This window comes from Epargyreus clarus, unplaced genomic scaffold, assembly GCF_041222505.1.
Source record: "Epargyreus clarus isolate Ecla_fem2 unplaced genomic scaffold, WU_Ecla_fem_2.2 ptg000015l, whole genome shotgun sequence".
NCBI classification, from domain to species: Eukaryota; Metazoa; Arthropoda; class Insecta; order Lepidoptera; family Hesperiidae; genus Epargyreus; species Epargyreus clarus.
In genome coordinates, this window is record NW_027332223.1 from 10836733 (window position 1) to 10856828 (window position 20096).

The 20096-nt window shown below is 36.8% G+C and overlaps 1 protein-coding gene across 2 annotated transcripts; it reads left to right on the forward strand.

Moving 5' to 3' along the window:
* The first annotated feature begins 1876 nt into the window (after positions 1 to 1876).
* On the forward strand, positions 1877 to 20094 carry LOC140748012 (uncharacterized). Of its 2 annotated transcripts, none has more exons than XM_073080694.1 (13): positions 1877 to 1922; positions 2727 to 2926; positions 3334 to 3392; positions 4247 to 4433; positions 4810 to 4982; positions 5533 to 5854; positions 6185 to 6296; positions 6919 to 7036; positions 7131 to 10077; positions 10384 to 10603; positions 13817 to 13945; positions 14495 to 14692; positions 15672 to 20094. In XM_073080694.1, the coding sequence occupies exons 2-13, from the start codon at positions 2732 to 2734 to the stop codon at positions 15824 to 15826; spliced, it is 4815 nt and encodes a 1604-aa protein (XP_072936795.1). In that variant the 5' UTR covers positions 1877 to 1922; positions 2727 to 2731; the 3' UTR covers positions 15827 to 20094. The 2 variants fall into 2 exon arrangements, with proteins under 2 accessions (XP_072936795.1, XP_072936796.1); XM_073080695.1 differs by having other exon boundaries at positions 1883 to 1922; positions 2719 to 2926.
* The last annotated feature ends 2 nt before the right edge of the window (positions 20095 to 20096 follow it).

Here is a 20096-nt window from a genome sequence, read left to right on the forward strand (position 1 = left end):
ATGAAAAGACTATTTGCTATTAGCACCAAATTAGTTATTAAGCAGGGTAAACTGATAAGAAGTTTAAAAGGCATATTATTAGTTATTTTGTGAACGATAACACATTAATATTAAATCAAATTTTGTTCAAAGGTATCAAAAGATGATAATAACTTGTGAGTGATATTTTCTGAAGGAGAGGAGAAAATAGGTTGAAAATATTTGGCGTGATTTCAGAACGTGTGGCGCCATCTAAGAGATAATCTACTAAATAAAGATTATCATTAAATTTAATCATGGTAGTTGCTTACAACAAGTTGATACAAGATACAAGATAGTTGGTTACAAATTGGATGTGGCCAATATAGAAAAATAGTAGATTATTCATATTTTTAATAATATATTTTATCAAGCATAATTTTAAGCATAACTGCCATTATTTTTAAAACGTAACAAGACTTTGTCAAATTTCCCACGAAGTAGAGATTCCAAAATTAACAACAATTTAGAAATTTAAAATTACCATGACTTCACGCTGTGCTGCTCCTGACAACTCACAACACTATTCAGTAGTGCTCATGAAGTTATAGGTAAATATGGAGAACACACTTCGAATACCTACTTGAAGCAAAACCTATGTATCACCATCTCGCTCTCTGTGGGCAGACCCTCTCTGTCTAAGTAGGGTAACCTTTATTTATTTTGGCACATAGGGCCAATGTTGCCACATTACCGAATCCTTAAGAAATGGGATTATAATTCGTTGAATTGCCAACCCAGATATGCATACGTGACCTACGATTTTGGGATTTTCAATTGAACTAATCATAGTTCAAGTATTTATTTAAAGGTAAATTATTTGACAGTGTTTAACTTCTGGTTAGGCTAGTGTGGTGACTAATTCTAAGAATTTTCTAGGAGATTTAAAGAAGAAGATAGCAATACTATAGTCCACACTAGAAAGAGAGGTCGGCCCACAGAAAGCGGGATGGAGATACGTAGGTATTTGCCTCAAGATTTTGTTCTAAGTGTGGCCTCCATATTTACCTATAACTTCATGGTAGTGCTGTACCTTTGACAAACGTCAAAATGTGACATTATGAATACGTTCATTATAAGCTATATTTTTAAACATACCTTTTTTTCAAATACGCTCTTGTAAAATTACCAATATCGAGCTTACCTATATTACACCATGCAACGTTTGGTATAATCTCTATAATAATACATAATAACCTCCACAAATTATTTATTTTGCTGCGCAATTTATACACTGAACTGAACGCACCGAAAATAAAATTTGACATTTCGCAGCTGTGTCTGTGTGTTTGCCGTAAAATAGTTTTTCTCGAAGCTTTTTTATAAAAATATCTAGTTTTACAAAATATCATCAGTTAAATTCGAAGAAATACACATTTTTCCGAAATATTTAAGTGATTCCAAGCATACATACAAAAATCGAAATGACTCAGGTATACATTTTTGTTGTTTGTTATTTTTACACAGAACTCACTCGTTTACAAATATTTTAAGGATAATGTATTACTCCTGAATATGTGATCGATAAAATAGGAATAGTAAATGTGATTTTAATTTCCACTAATCAATAAAATAACCTGTTGACATTATCCAATATGGCTTACTTCTTACGTTTCTATAGCATTTCATGAGTAATACCTATAACGAAACAGTTATTTACCACTGAAATGAGTTAGTTAAGTTACATTGTATCCTTTTAGTAATGTACCCAGTGATATTCATGATAATCATTTATCATATCTCCAAATATCAAAATAAACTGCTTTTTATGTTGGTTAACTTTAGTTAAAATGTATATAATATTTCAATTATCTTTCTTCAGGTACTGTAAAATGTAACTACAACAATGTTTTGCTTACAGATATATACTATTCGTTATGTTCTGCCTATTGCACTCTAACAAGGTAAATAAAATTACATTTTTCATTTACATTTCATACAATATAAATATTCACCACCAATTTTAATTGTTGAGTTCTAGATTAATTACAAAAGAAACAGATTTTCACAATACTATCATATAAATCTACTCAGTCTTAGGATTTATAAAACTGAGTTGTAATGTACAGAAAAGTACTGTTGTACTGTTCTGTATATTAAAGCTTAAAATAGTAGAAAATTTACAACAAAGTATGTATGCTAAAGTTTTATTACATGTATAGTCTTTAGACATAATTCACTATTACTATGTAAAATTAACTTACCCCAAACAACAAAGGTACTAAAAACAAATCATTAGTACACTTATGTCACTATTTCTCTAAGCAATAGTAAATATGCTGCTTAAGAAAGTACTAATTTCGAACCATAAATATGAGAAATCTTAAAAATACCAATTACTTGAGATGGTTAGGTCGCTATAATTTTGAGGGGGCTACAGACCAAGTTGTACTTTCTAAAGACCCGATATTACAGCCCCTTGGATGTTGACAAATTAATGTAAATTTAACTGAACGCAACCTACTTGTATTTACAACCGCATCATTACTGTATAAAAATATAATTATGGCAATGTCTGTACTTCATTTTCTAAATATAACCATCTCTATATAGAACAACAGTTCTAAACAAAGCTAATAACAAATGCCCTTGAAGGCTCAAATTGAAACTTTTGAACCAGAAACACCAACTTAAATACTTCAAACAGTGTTGCAACAGTTTAACAATAAAAAGTCGGAATATTATGTTCACACTACTCAGTATTTTAGGTGTTATGGATCCAACAATAGACAGTGATTGGCTGAACTGCATAAAGGATCCCATTGAGGAACCGGAAAATGTGGGCAACGTTGCTCGCAGTTGGCAGTGGCGGGAGAGAGGCATTGACCCACCTAACTCCGCCACCAACAAGACAGTTCTTGAAAATGCGGCTGAAGATATTCTCGTTAAAAAATCCCTGAAAATAAGGGTAAGTTTCACATGCAGTAAACATAGACACTATAGATTTAAATGTTACATTAAATTGTGAAAAAAAAATACATAAAGTTGAAATGAAATGATGTATTGAGGCTTTCTATGAAAATACCTAACATGATTTTTAATAAGTTAATAAAATAAAATAAATATGCTTTAAGTCTGTTTTCTAATTAATGAACAATATTTGAAAAAAAAATAATTAATAACTATATTTTGAAGACACACCTTTACTTTGCGACACAGTTTAGAATCAACATGTTATATATGTATATATGTAATATATTGTATGTTGATTCTAATGTTATGTACATCTAATGCCTTCTTACATAAATGAATATAATGTATCATTATTTTGTACATAAAAATATAACTTGTTATAAAATTTTCTTTAATTTTCAGTGCTGTGACTTACCAGGCTCCCCAAGATCAACTTTTCTTATGGTGTTCAGTCCTGATGGGTTAGCCTACATTCTTTATTAAGACTAGCTGTGTATTTTAAGTACAACAATTTTAACAAGATTTATATATTTTTCAGTAATAAAAAGTATGTATTGAATTAATATAAAATATAATATTAATATACCTAAATTTTTCCACAAATCTAATGCATTATTCTTAAAGCAGACTAATGTTTTTCTTTATAAGCCAATATGTAAGAAACTACCCTGAACCTGCCAAACATTAGTCCTATATTATACTTACGTATATGTTGTACATATATGTCGTTAGTTGTTTGTATGATTTGTCATACAACATCATCATTTACAAGCTCTCAAATCAATAATCATTTAAAATTAAATCATCTGATAAATAACTACGACACTTGTTTTCTTCATTTTAAAAATGAAGAAAGCCCAATGATGTACAGGATATCTACTAGGACTATTTGTACACTACCAAATGGCGACACGGGCTTATTGACTAGAAAAAGAATGAGGTCTAATTTATGCAACACATTTTAGTGTTTTCTGAGAGACATCTGGAAGGATCGCAGGAAAGTGACCTGATTGTAAATAACCTTTACAGATTGTGGAACTGAACATATACTTACTTTCTGACTATTAAGATAGCAAGTTATTTTATATAATTTATGTGATAAATATTTCTCTTATTTATATGAACAATATTCAGATTAAAATGCATGAATAAAATTAAATACAAACTCAAAATAAAAATCCTATCGTTCAACTATTTTACTTGTTGTTAAAGTCTTATCATTTGCAGCATGCATTGTCATATCTACATACATATGCACAATATAAAACGTTGATAACAATTGTCAGTGACCTTTAGCTAAACCAAATGATTTCAGGTCGAAGATGGCGTCTACACACGGTAACCACAATGTGTATGTATCGGAGTTGGCGAGTGGGAAGCACGTGAGAGTGTTGCAGGGTCACCCACGCACACCGTGGTGTATTACCTTCCACCCATCCCATACACAGATACTAGGCTCCGGATGTCTCGGTGGTCAAGTCCGAGTCTGGGATATTTCTAGTGTGAGTTAAAAAAGATAAAATATAAATGACGCATTTCCTGAAGTTAGAGATGTAGTTAGGTTAATAACTAACTACATCACTGAATGAAAATTAGTTATTAACCTAACTACATCACTAAAAAATCTAAAACAAAAGTATTTTGGTTAGAAAGATAAAAAAAATGTAATCATATTTTAAGCATACAGAGTATTGTGGCTTTTTATGCCTAATAGCAACATTTTTTCCTGTTGTTTGTAAGACTAGTCTTGTAAGGCGTACATATTTAAATGAGGTGCCTACTCTAATATTGTAATGTCATTCAGATTGCTACTTCTAGGCTATAGTTTTTTCCAAATGGACTGTAAGACTGTATCTGAATTTAAATTTAAAATTTCAGGGCGGCAGTGAGGTATGGTATGTGCCAAATCAGACAGTTATAGCTTCAATAGCATTTCACCCCAGGGTACAACTGTTGGTTGTTGCGACATACAATGAACTTTACTTTTGGGACTGGAGTAAGTCTGCACCCTTCACTAAAGTGTCGACAAACAGTTTTCATGAAAAAGTAAGGTAAGTCTATGTTTAAACATAGTCGTTTATATTCTATTATAGATATATATTCTACCTTTTATATTATAGTAGTAACAGATGAGCATGCACCTGATCATATGTGACTACTGCCGCCCATGCACATCTGTGATCAACCCCAGGTATGATTAGATTCCTATCTGAAGTTGACCGCTGATGCGCCGCTATCTCGGAAGACTACGCCTTCAAAGAGTATGAATTCCTTACCCACCCTTCAAACCAGAACACAGCACCACTTAACACTACTGTTATTTGATAAAGTTGTGGCAGTGATGCTGTCAGAACCACACAGGATTCTACCACTTTGAAAATATATATTTTCTAGTTTATATAAAGTGGTAGATCCACCTTAGTCGTTTATATTCTACATTATAGTCCACTCCAAACTGCCAGTCCGCTCTGAAGTTGCTGCGAGCAGGTGTAGTCATACAATTTGCTATGGCGACGCGATTCACTTCTATATTCAGAGCGGACTATACCTAGTAATACCTAATAAAGAGAGCTGCAAACAAAATCACTGAACCTATTGCAGATATGTCGCATTTGACGCGCTCGGATACAAACTAATAACAGGAATATCATCATGGAACACGTCAGGCAGTTCTAACGGGCCACTGCTGGAGCATGCGCCTCCAATGCGGAGTCCCCAGCTGTTCGCATTCCGACGACGGGACGATTCAGATGATAGTCCCAGCCCTAATGGACCGGATGGACCTGCCTCGGGGTCCTCGCAAGATGTCATCGTCAACTCCTACCACAGTCTGGTGCAGCGGTACGACAGCTTGGTGAGGAGCTACCAGCGCTTGTTCATGTTTCGTCACAGGATGTCGGTTACGCCACCGCCTCCGTCAACGGTATTTATATTATATGCATTTAGTATTTATATGCATTTCTATGCAATTTTGCGTCTCAATATTCTGTGATAGTATTTATTTTTGCACACTAACTAGTTTATTCTGAGTAGAAAATAGTACACTTGACTCTCTTAATTTTTGTCTTGTTTTGAAAAGCCCAAGTTAAAGTTCTTCTAAAATCAAAATTAGTCCATATAAATAAAAAGGAATTCAACATTTTAAAAATATTTGTATGAAACTTAATACTCGCGTTTATTTTACAATCTTAGGCTCTATGATTAGTCTATTACTAATTTTGATTATATAATATAACTTATCCTTTTATTCTAGACTGATCGGGGCACCGACCCAATGGAAACGGATCCATCGCCTGAAAATAACGTGACGCGTACCGCTCGAACTCAATCGTCGAATCAAACATCGAGCACGCAAAACTATGGAGGTAAAAAGTTAAAATCATTGCTTAAATGGTAATATTTTATCAAAAATAGCTTATATCTACAAGAAAGCGTGTTCGTACACATGTAAGAAGTTACACTTGTTTGGCTCATTTATTAAGTAATCGTGTATAGTCCGCGTAAAACTGCTAGTCCGCTATGAATATATAAATGAATCACGTCGCCATAGCAAATTGTATGACTACACCTGCTCGCAACAACTTCAGAGCGGACTAGCAGTTTGGCGCGGACTATATCAATACGTATAACGCTATGCGCCCAAAAAGTTAAACAATTACAAAACAATAAAATATTACAAAATTATTGGTACGTATCGTATCCGTATGATATGGTATAACACTATACAATATAATAATATCACATCGTGTCGTATCGTATCATACCAGAATAATAAATTAAGTATTTAAAATAACTTTGGTTCTAGAGTTTTCAGTTAAACTTGAGATATTTACTAACCAACTTTATGGGGTTAATTTTAGTTGTCATTGTAGTAAAAATTCACTATCATAATTTTCTTATAAGCGCCAAAAGAAGTATTACTTCTAAAAACGATGTCTCGTATAAATCAACCTATTAATCCATTATATTTATCCCTAAAATTAAAAGGAGATAATCCCACGCCGGGTACTTCTCGCCGTCAAGATGAGAATGATAACGAATCGGAAGGAAATAGTAGCCGATTGCTAAACCTTGACGTTTTGTCCTTCGACAATAACTCACATATGTAAGTTGTGTAATATTTTTTTACTCTTTTTAGTTACTTAGCTCCTAATATTACGTTCTCATTGCAATTAATACAAATATCTGTTGGTTTTCAGAAATCACAATATGCATCGACACTATTCCACATTCGGATCCAGGCCTTCAGCTTTCCAACCCTTGAACGAAATTGAAAGGACATTTAGAACAGTTGACCAAAGCGAACGCTCGTCCAGACTCTTGCCTAACCCGTTTTCCTCGACAACTGGAGGGGGTACCTCTAACAGACTGTCATTCAGTAACCCAGTTATTCAGCGAACCTCCTCAATTTCATCCCGAACGAGCATATTTCCCGCTTACAGACCGGATTCCTTTGTGGAATTGTCTCCCCGCCGACGTAGACTCATACCTTTAAGGTTACAGATGTCGTTCAGAAATACACAAAACGAGAGGACCTCTAATTCAACCAACTCGACTAATCCAACTGAAAATAATAGTTCATCAAATCGAGATCGAACCATAAATTCCGATCAAGGCGATACGCCGAACTTTTCAGCATTCGATTTACTCACTGCGCCTGAAGATTCTCAGTCTATAACTGAAAGTCTTGACTTAATTCGTGATATTCTTAGGGATTCTGGTTCCAGGTTAGTTGATCTCATAACACGCGTCTCTTTATCGACCTTGGTAGGTGTGGGAAGGGATGAAAACCTCCCGAATAACTCGGATGATAGTGACTTAGATGAACCGACAGACCCACTGCGCCGAGACTTTTCTTCCACTAGCTCTGATTCGGACAGTGATCATTCTCTCGAAGTTAATATATTTAGGACACCAAACTCTACATTCAGGGAGGACGATGCTAGAAATGAGGAACAGTCAAGCCAACCACCTAATTCTAATAACACATCTGCAGATAGGTCAGGTCAACCCACTGATAGGTTAGACTTTGATTTAAATAATGAATCTCGAAGTGAAGGCGCAAGACGGGATACGGGAGGACTTAATGTGTCGTCAGATAGTCCACAGTTTCATGTACGTTCTCAATCTAATTCAACAACAAATAATCCAGGCAGCTCTTCAAGCGATAGTAGGAGGACTTCGGATTCACAGCCTTCGTATAATACCGATTTCAATCCAAATAGACCTTCTACCAGCCGAGAAAATGTCTGGCCTAGAAGTCGTGGGACGCCCTCCGAAGAGGTTTATAGGAAAGTAAGGGCAGGTGTGGTCGCATTACAAAAGCACACGGTGCAACTGACTGACATGTGGCTGCATGGCAATACTATTTCGTTGAGAGAATTGCGCGTCATGTGGGAAATGTTACGTAGACGTATACTCATGATTCACAGAGAGAATGCCCGTCAAGAAACTCCGAGCTATACTAGGTCGTTACTCGAAAGGTGTAGAACATTGAACGAGTTGACTGAAGTCTCTAGTCGTACATCTGGACGAAGTCCAAGAAGTAGTTATAGGAGTGAGCAGCGCTCCAGATCTTCAGGATTAAGGCAAAGTGGGTTAAATGATGTAGGCGAGAGTTCACCGTCTAATGACAGCAGATCTTCCGATCACGAGGACAGAGGAAGTCCAACAAACAGATCACCGCACCGTCCGTTTATAAGGCCCTCTCTCGGTTTAAGACGAAGGTTGCTACCTTCAAGTGCACTCTTCAGGTGGCGCCCCGAGGATGAGCACCGAAGGCGATCGAATGGTTCATCGCACCGATCGTCGCAAAGATACTCTGGTAGATCTCGCAGGGACTACGTAAGAGCAGTGCAAATTGCAGCAACAAGGCACGAGATTCGCATGCGTGCTATGCAAGTGTTGTCAGTGATGTTTAACTCGATGATGATGTGCTTAGAAGAACGGGGCCTCAGCCAAGTGATTATAAATATGCTACGCTTGTTAAAAAAGGCGTTAGCATTAACATGTTTGATGCTAATGACGACTCGAGAATCCCCTCGGCCTGGTAGGGACTCACAATCGCCTAGTCAACGTGTTAATTCAGACATAGTTCGAATACAGCATATTGATCATATGGGGCCGATTAATGTGGACGACCCAGAGGAAACTTTACCAAATGAAATGAAAGTAGACCGTTCGACACAAGATAGTGAGAATACGTTTTTACAAAGAACATCGTCTCTTTCTTCTCAACCAACCACATCTACAGGTAGCACGAACAACTATGAACTGCCCTTATCACCTGCTGCTCAAAGGTGGAGCAATCGCCTAGCTGTCCAGATAGCGGCAGCGAATAGGAATAACTCGGTAACCGCAAGAAACAGACGAGAGCTCTACATAGAAAGTAAAAGATTAAAAGCGTTGCACCGAACCAATCCTACTGCTCATCCACTTATTAAAAAACGTGTTTTACCTCCAGTCACAACTCACAGAATACCGTCATTGCGATTGCCTAGCGCATCATTTTTTACTAAATACGTGTTGCCGGCAACGCAACCTGCTCGCGAAACTGAATCTACATCGGCGCCTGCAAATGATTCCGCAGCTAATGAAAACCAGCGACAGCCGTCTCCAAGATTACAAGTGTCGGACGTTATAGATGCTTTTGAACAGAGAATTAACTTGATAAGGTTGGCGCATATGCAAGCAGTGAGACTGAGAAATGCCGCGAGGCACAGATTCAGGCGTCTTCACACGATAAGACTGTACACACCATCCTCTGTCCGGGAAATGTTTACTCTGCTTGGCCCGAACAATCCTGAGGAACCACAACCACAACCACAATCACAACCACAACCACAACCGCAACCACAACCACAAGAGAACAGGTCACCATCACGAAACGAGCCAGAACAAGGCAACCGATCGCCTTTTTCAACGTATGGAATGGCGCCCTACGATTTTCGTTCGCGGATATTCGGTCGGGAACGCGCTCCGTTCCCTAGAACGGCACCCGAAGACGCACAATTTCACAACGTGTTCAATAATGTTGCTATGCCCTTGATGCAAGTTAATGACTTGCCAACCAATGAGGTCGAAGGCCCACATCCACAGAGGCCGGCGAGAATCCACGAGTATTTACAACCCATAATATTAGCTCAGGTAATATATAACAATCAATGTTTTTATTTTTTTAATAACTACTTTTTCGCATAGTTATGTAAAAAATGTATAAGTTTGCAAGAGAGTACTATAAATAATATATTTATATTTATGTTATGTGTATTATGACTAGACTAGGTACTTTTATCAAAACACATCAAAAATAAAATTCAAACATTGAGTCATAAAAATCATAGTTGTTCAACACATATGTTTAAAAATATAATAGTCTAATTTAGATATTAAAAATCTGGTCAAGCTAAAACTAAAACGATTGATAGTGTAACTTGAACATTTGCACACTAGAACGCGATGGTGGTAGACGAAGATGGTAACGGTGATGGCGAGATGGACGGTGGTAACGGTCTGGGGGGTGGCGGGGGTGAGGGTGGTCCGGGTGGCCACCGTCGCATGAATATCGCGAACCTGCTGGACGCCGGCATCATCTCCGAGGCCTTCCCCGCCCCCTCGCACCGCATCCAGGCCTGGGACTTCACTACCGGCGACACACCTGATATTGCTAATAGTACGTACATATTTTCTTATAACTAAACCTAACGATAGAAAACAATGTGTGAAATCTGCCAATCTGCACTTGGCCATCATGGGCCATGACCTAAACCCCTTTCATTCTTAGAGGAGACCCATGTCCAACCGTGAGATAGTGAGATTGACGACGATAATGCCAGAAAGAATACTTGATGGAAAGCTAACACGTTTTATAATCTCTTATGTACATTTAAGAATCGCACCTTTATTATAAAGCCAACTGTCATAGTATAGCGCTCCCACCGTGAGAAAGATTGTTCCACGTCTTGACTCTTCATAACAAGAAAAACCTATAAATCACATTTACCTTCGCATAATGAACTCGATTAATCAGATTAATTGTTGTCGTAAGACATTTGAAGATATTACAATTTTGAAGGATATGGTATGAAGAAAACCAATTTTTGTGCACAAGTATTATTGATTCTAGAAAATTACATACCTGGCCATCATACACATACTAAGAGGTAAATAGTTAAAGTATGATATTATTAAATATTTTTATTGTGTATTGTTTAATTAATGTAAATCAATCAATGTTTCTTAAGAGATTACCTATACATTTTCCTACGTACGTATTTTCTTAAATTAATAAAACACTTAATTATGCAAATATTAATCACAAAAGTGGCACAGCGTAATTCATTTTCTTTAATTTGCTTTACAATATTTTGGAATCGTAACTGGACGGAAACATTTTTTTCTTCATTGCTGCCACATCACAAATTCGTTGTAATTGTAGTAAACTTATATTATCACTCTCTTCTTGTTTTTCGAACCATTTGAAGGCTGTTTCCAGGGCTTGAAATGCTTCCGCATGAGATGGTCCTGCATCATTTTCTGCATCAATGTTTACTTCTATTTCCTCTTTAATTTCCTGTTCGTTTGTCTGCAATATGTTTTTCACAATTTCATCATCCGACATCACCTGAGATTCTTGATAATTATCACAAGCGAGCCACTCTTTCATATCATCAACATCACATTCCTGGCATAATTGTACGTTTGTCATAAGGTCATATATATCCTCCAGAATAGAATTATCCGTATTGGTTATTTCACTTCGGTTTTCCCGTTCTAATATTCTGTTCCAAGCTTCATATAAAGTCTTCCTGTCAATCAAATCCCACGCATCTGCAACAATGTAACAACAGTCCTTCAAATACATTTGCTTAAAAAAGTCCAAAACTCCTTCTGTGTTATCTTCATCAACGGAGAACAGTTTCCGTAAAAACTGTTTTCTATAAACTAGTTTGAATGTTTCATTAACATGATTCATCGGTTGTAGCATCGATTTCACATTTGGAGGCAAAAATGTTACTTTAAATAATCCATCTTCTCTCTCTAACGGTTCCGTTGAAGGATAGATTGGAGCATTATCAAGTAAAAGTAGGACGTTTCCTCGTTTACCGATTTCGTTTTGATATTTTTTTACTTCAGTTATAAATACGTTATCATACCAGTTATTAAATATTTCGGTATTCATACATACACTTTTTTGCAAAAGCATCAGGGGTTTTCGGGTTTTCCAATGAGGAGCAATGGTATTTTATGGGTCCCGGTAGCGTTGGCGCAAATGAATATTGTTACTCGTTCTTTAGTAGTTTTATATCCTGCACTGCAATCCTCTCGCCGAGAAGCTAAACATTTTGACGGTAATGATTTCCAGTTTAATCCGGTTTCGGCAGCGTTATACACAAAATCCAAGTCATAATAATTTTCGTGCAATTCTTTCTTAAAACCACGCGTGAAAGAATTCGCTGCATCATCTGGTGATATTTTTTCACCTCGTATATCGAATTCGCGAATTCCATGACGAGATTTAAATCCGTACAGCCATCCATTGCTTGCCACAAACGAATCATCACCACCAATATTTTTATTTAATTGCAATGCTTTTTCGCAAAGCATAGGACCAGATGTCGGTTGCCCAGTAGATCTTTGTTGTAAAAACCAACAATATAAAGCTTCTTCCAACAATTCATTTTTCGGTTTCTTCATCGCTTTTCGTTGTTTACTCCCGTCCTCACTATCTAATTTGCCGGTGTACTTCAAAATTGAATCGGTATTCTTCTTTATATCACTTATCGTTGAAGTACCTACACCATACTTATTAGCTAAGTTTCTGCCGGCTTCTCCTTTTTTTAACGCATCAATAATATTTATTTTATCTTTGAGCGATAATACAACTCTCTTACGCTTGGACATTTTATGTACAGTCGTGTCACGATACAGTAGAATAATGATTGGTAACGTTCTAAAACAATAATGAAATACGTTGGATAGTGATCATGTAGACGCGATCGGATAGTAGCAGTCGGGTCATGACGGATAAGGGCATCTGCCCACTACATTGTATCATAGCGTCAACATGTAAAATAAAAATATTCTTCTCGTTGTCAAGTATTCAAGGCGTAGATTAGTGATGAAAAAATGTAATGGGTATACTTTCATACATTTCAGTGCAACTAATAAGTTTTACGAGACATATTCATAGCACGGTCGCGATGTGGTACGGTATAGTGGGCAGACTCCTTTAAGCTAGTAGGTTATTGATCGCGGCCGGCATTCCGGATAATCGCGAATCCGTATAACTGGGGTCCTGTTAATCGAGTTTTCACTGTACGTACCTACTTACAGAAAAATATAATGCCTTAAAATTTAACATTTGTTTTATATGACTCTTACCTTAAAATACTCATTTTTAAAAATGTTAAAAAGAAGCAATAATAAATTAGATGTAAGTTTTATTTATGCATTATCCCACATCTTTTAATATTAATATATTTGGGCTGCTCATAGAATGCATTCTTGACAAGTCGTGTGAATAAACGCTATAGCTTTGAAGTGGCATCGAATTTACTATGAAAATATGACTATCATTTATACATAACTACAATATACTGGATATAAAAGCTTGTGTGTTTTGGTTTGAAGGGTGTGCTAAGGGATATACTTTTTCAAGTCATTCCAGCTTATCCTCCATGGTAGCGGCGCATCTGTGGTCGAACTCTGGTAAGCATCGAATCTTATCTGGAGTTGATTACAGATGTCCAAGGGTGGCAGTAGTCACCATCAGGTGGGATTCATGCTCGTCTGCTACTCTAATATCGTAAAAAATAAAAATACTAACTTGGAAAATATTATATGTATTTTTCGAAGTAATATAAATGTCTTTCCTTGTTACCAGGCACGAAGAACGTTGTGGTGGCGAAGTGCAGAATTCACAATGATGCGAGCATTGATATATCGAAGGATGGGAGAATCCTAGTAGCTCTACATCCAGTGCCACGGCTGAGGAACAATAATCATTGGTTAGGTAAGTTATGCACCACAATAGTGATGATAGTCATGTTCAGTAGAGAAGTAAATGTGAGATTTGGGATCTACGTACGTTTATGGTTAGTTACTCTTTCTTTTAGTATTTGTGTTTCCTTAATAAGCATAATTTTTAATTTTTACAGTTCCGTGCTTAAAGGGTAAAAATTGAATCCTATTACTGAGCCTTCACTGTATGTCCGTGTGTCACTGGGCTCTATTCCCTGAACTGTAATAGATAATTGATATTTTCACGGACTACGTGTACGGTGTGACGGTGGCCGCTATAACAACAAATACTTAAAAAAATCTTGAAAATAAACGGGGCTCGCCATACAAGAAACCACAAATTTTCGCCATTTTTCGCTCTATTTATTAAACCGTAAAAAGTAGACAATTTACAATGCATTAACTTCTATGGTTGCTATGATAACAAATGCAAAGAAAAACTAACGGTAATTTGTTGGTATGAAACCCGCCTTGTGTGAGTTTCAAACTCACGCTTCAATTTTAAAACTACAATTTAATTGAATTATAAACTGTGTGTCAGGCGTGTACTCGCTGGAGTGGCCGCGGCTGGGCCAGTGCCTGCACACGGCGGCGCTGGAGCAGAGCGCGGTGTCGGTGGCGCTGTCGCCCACCGCGCGGCACCTGGCCGTGGGGCTCGGCAGCCGCCGCTTCAGCTCCGCGCCCAACGCGCCGCACGCCAGGAACGTGTTCGCGCTGCTCTACCGGCTGGACGGCGCAGGTGGGTGAAGACAGCTACACTTTTTTTTTATAATATAGACGTAACAGACGAGCATGCAGTCCACCTGATATTAAGTGGCTAGTGCCGCCCAAGGATATCTGTAATCAACCCCAGATAGGATTAGTTATTCCTACCAGAGGTCGGCAACGGATGCGCCGCTGCCCCTGGGGACTAAGCTGAAACGCCTCGGAAAAGTATGTCTACCTTACCACACCCTTCAAACCGAAATACAGCAGCGCTTAACACTGCTGTTATGAGGCAGAAATAAGTGGCGGTGGTGATATACCAACACAATGCTGATGGACACCGAGGCAACCGCTGTCAGCCATATCACATACAGAGCGCGGTGTCGTTGACCGCGCGCTACCGTGCCGTGAGGTTTGGCAATTCGAGGAAAGTATTTACAGGCACCAGATGTAGTATTTATATTCACAAATTTTAAGACGGGAGAGTGATGTCAGACAATTTATCGAGACTGAATTTTGTTCCTGAATTTTAATGGGAAGCAATGGTAATGACAAACCCTGACCTAAACAATTCGTTTTCATTGCACATTAAGAATAACCGTCGTTATCTGTTGTGCATTCTCTACGCTTATGCTATGCTACGTCCAAACTCCAAGGATAATTTATGTTTAACGAGTGCGGTGTCGGATCGCGCGCCACCTGGCGGTAAGAATGGGCGTCCGCCAGTTCAACTCCACACCTAATCACAAGCAAGAATCGTGTTCGCAATGCTTTACCAGCTCGACAGTATAAGTATGACAGTAAAGCAGAGTTAGTTACGCCTTAATCCAAGTAAATTTCAAAAGAATTTGCCATTAACTGCAAAATGATAAGAGCCGAGAACAAGCAATAATAACCTGCAAATCAATTTTATATTTTTCAAATATATTTTTGGATTTCATATGCACCATTTCCGTCTATGTTTCCTGACATTTTTAAGATAAAAATGCACACAATTTTAACAAATGTTTCAGAGTCGTCGAACCGCACCGGCTTGACACCAGTGAAGGAGCTCGAGCAGAACTGGGAGCACGGCTTCCGCAGCCTCAACTGCCTGCGCTGGGCGCCGCAGCCCGGACAGGGTTTCGTGTACGCCAACAATACGGGACAACTCGTTATTATGAGTTAAGTGGATAAAAAAGGCCATAGGGGGTAGGGGGTCGCCCTCGAAATCCCAAGCGATAGTCCAACAACACCGGACAACTCGTCATCATGAGTTAAGTGTCTGTACATGGCCATAGGGGGTAGGGGGTCGCCCTCGAAATCCTAAGCGATAGTCCAACAACAAGGGACAACTCGTCATTACGAGTTGATTGGACAAGCATGGCCGTAAAGGAGTAGGGGGTTCGTCATCCGTCGTCGTCGTCGTCGTCCCCTCCTCGAACTCTTAAGTGAAGCATGGGTGTGGGGGAGTAAGGGGTTTCCATATCCTAAGCGACCAACAACACCGCACAACTCGTCATCATGAGTTAAGTGGATAAGCATGGCCATAGGTGGTAGGGGGTTGCCCTCGAAATCCTAAGCGATAGTCCAACAACAAGGGACTACTTGTCATTATGAGTTAAGTGGACAAGCATGGCCATAGTGACTGTAGAGGATTTGTTCCCCCCCCTCGAAATCCAGGCATGATCGTGGTGGAGTAGAGGGGTTCAAAATCCTAAGTGACCGACAAACACGGGACAACTCGTCGTTATGAGTTATGTGGACAGGCACGGCCGTAGGGAAAGTGGCGGCCTCTCTTGAAATCCTAAGGACCAACTAACACGAGACAACTCATCATCATGAGTTAAGTGGAAAAGCATGGCCGTGGGAGAGTAGGATGTTTCGAAGGTAGGGGGATCCTAAGCGACCGACCAACACGGTAAAACTTATCACTTTCAGTTAAGTGGACAATCATGGTCGTAGGGGGTACAAACGGGAGTTCGACCCCCCTCGAAATCGTAAGAGACTTGGATTATCATAGGTGTAAAATGAACGGGGGTTCTAGGTGATGCCCACCCCCTGTCCCTTCCAAGGAATTCTGGACGATTCACTCCCTTATTCGCTCTTCTCTCCTAGCTTGTCCTTGGAATGGTACACGATGGAAAACAGCGATCCCGGTAGAAAATACAACGTAATATGCGAAATATTGCGGCATATGTAAATTTATTAGTGTTCGGACTTATTGAATAAGAGCTTATATACGTATTTAATTGTAGATTCGTGCAATTTTCTAATCGATTTGTTACTGAATAAGTATGTAGGACGAACTGATCGGCATTTGAGAAAATGAAATAATGCATCGGCTATTAATGCCGAGTTTTGTCAAGTATAATGAGGACGCACTAGAATGAAGACACAATCTTAATTAAGGCGGAAAACGGACATTTATGACGATATGGGCGATTTATAACATTAATTAGTGAGATAATCCTAATCTGTACATACATAAGAAAATTGGAATACTGCCTACTTTTGTGATAATACACATTGGCTGTAAATGCGTTACGATTTTATATCGTTTATTAAAATTATAATCCAATATTACTGATCTCCTTATTTTAACAGTAATTTAAAGTCTTGTAACTTAATAATATTTCTGTAAACTGGTTATAGGAAAAGGGTAAATATAAAAAAAAGTCGACAAAATATTTTCCAAATAGGAAGAAGGTGTATCCAAAATCATGAACATAACTTCATTTGGCCCCTATAAGTATGCAGGCCATCTATACTACAATTACCTCCACAGCCCATGGACATATGTAATCGAATCCTAATAGGATTAAAATCCTATATACCCTCAGATAGAAGACCAGTAAACAGCAGCACTAAACACTCTTATAATAAAATATTGATGTGTTGATGCCCCGATCGATCTAAGAAAGCCCTTTACTTACCCTATTCCTATAATCTGTCCTTATGTAGTAGATATTACCTATAATAATTACGCGTCCATGCAGTTGGTAGGTATAGTTGACGAAAGCAACGTATCCAACACACTGCCTTGATGCTCATCATAGTCTTAGTATGTGTAAGTGATAGGTCTCGTACTTGTTTGTTCTATCGTATTGGGTTCTAATAAAAATCTTGCACAAAACCTACGTCACGTGTGTTACCTTCACCTGGTTATGTCGCCTTAGTACTCTAAACTTGGGATACTTAGCATACCAAAAGTTGGTTAAAAGAACAGTTGAATCAATTAATTTTCAGTTTAAATATATTATTGAAATATATTTTCAATTTAAATATAAATATATAAATAAAAATTCTAAAGTACTGAGGCGATAGTGACAAATGACAGCATAATTCCAAAATATGGTAAGTAATTGACGTATTTGCTTTTATAGTATGATATAATAATATCTACCAACTATAAAAGGTGAAATTATTAACATCGGCTAGCATGCAAGTTCAGATAGAACCGAGAATGTAGTCTTTAATCTTTTTTATTGTTCTTCCATGAGTTAAGGTGTATATATTTAGTGTTTTATATTTATTGACTGATAACAAACCAGAATCGTCAAATTAAATTCGATGTGGTTAAGTAGGTTAGACTAGATTAGATCCAATCATGATTTATTATTTATCTATGATTTATGATAACATTATTCTATTCTATTTATATTGTGGCCTATTTGGAAGCCAAAGTAATATTCTGAGGGCAAAAACCTCCCTCGACTGATTATAATTATAATATTTATACACAAACGTACACTGCCTATGATAAAAATATTATATTTAACATCATATCATATTTGCCGTATATTGTTCTTTATTTGCTCTGTGTACTGAATCTCAATTAACAGTGTACAGGGCTTATTTAAGTAACGATTCGAGTTATTAAGGACGAACTATTGCTATAGGAACTATTAGTAGTAGATTTAATACCTATTTATGCTTATTCATATTATTATAATATTAAAATTATTATCGTCTGAAGCGCGGAGTTTTTGATGGATGCAGTGACTTGAAGTAGACAGAATTCCTTGGATTTGTGTGGTATATTGTCAATGTTGTCATTATATTTAAGTACGCATGCTATAATCACTAAATATACAAGAAATAATAGTGTTATTGAGAAACTCCTCCTTTTTTGAAGTCAGTAAAGTAAGGTATTGTTGGGAACTTAAATAGAAAAAAAAATATGTCCACTAACCCAAATAAATTGACTCTTGGTGGTTCTCCCCTTACCAATACTACGACAGTCTGTGATGGGAGATCGATCGAATGGAAACTCATTTTGTTGGAAAAGCTGATCAGCTGACTAAAAATAGAATAACGCCATTATCCATCTAATGTCACTGCACCCGAAAGACTATCAATAGCATATTGTTTTATTTAAAGTGTAGAATATCTGGTATAAGTACAAGATCCGATAGCATCATTAATTCTACGTTCATTTATTCCTTAAACAAAATGATATAAATGTTAAATAGAAATTTAAATTGTAACGAAAAAGTACTTCTAACCCTAATGATATTGTTGTTTAATTATAATACATTTTCTTTAAAAAGCAAATGGACGTAGAAATAATATTCTGGTCTTAGCCTGTAACTCTTAAATATAAATTGATTAAGTAATCTTCCCAGAATTTTTATTAATTACATAGTAAATAAAAAGTAGAAAACTTGTAACCTTAGAATTGCTTATTATGATATTCACTGCTTGTTTTTTCCTTCACTTCATAACTATATCAGTATAAAATATTAAATATGGTATCAATAATTTCGGTAGCCTTCCAATCCCTTAAAAATCTGGCATCTAAGTAAAATTCCATATTCGTAGTTAAAGGTTTTTAGCTTTATCACACTTATGCAATATAATAAAAATTAAGACCTTTTAAATTATTATACTATATTCGCATTAAAGCCAATAACATACTTAATTACGAAATAAAAATGATATGTAAATAGATAACAATAATTTTAGGAGTATATAGTAGTTTCACTCGATAACATTGAGTATTTTACTTATGAATATAGTATACAAATTTGAATGTTATAATTTTGGGCTATAATTTACCAATCGTCAATTAAGTAAATAACAATTTTGTTAATTATAATGGATTGTGGTTAACTAATTTACTGGAATATACAGTCATTATACAGTGCTCAATTTTAATATGCAACTAATTAATTTATTTTGTTTAAATGGAACACTTCCTCATGATCACAAATGTTCGAGTGAAACTCCTACATTTCCCTTTACCAAATATATAACATTACTTGTATCTGAAGTATATCTAGTTCACTGTCTTTTTATATGTAAATAAATACTTCGTCTACTACTACGGTCTTTTTTCGATACTTCAGGTAGTCCCGACAAATATTACTTTCGTCAACAATGTACAGATTAGGGAATAAGAAAGTGTACAGTGGATTACATAGATGCTTGTGTTTAATAAATGTGATACTAGAATC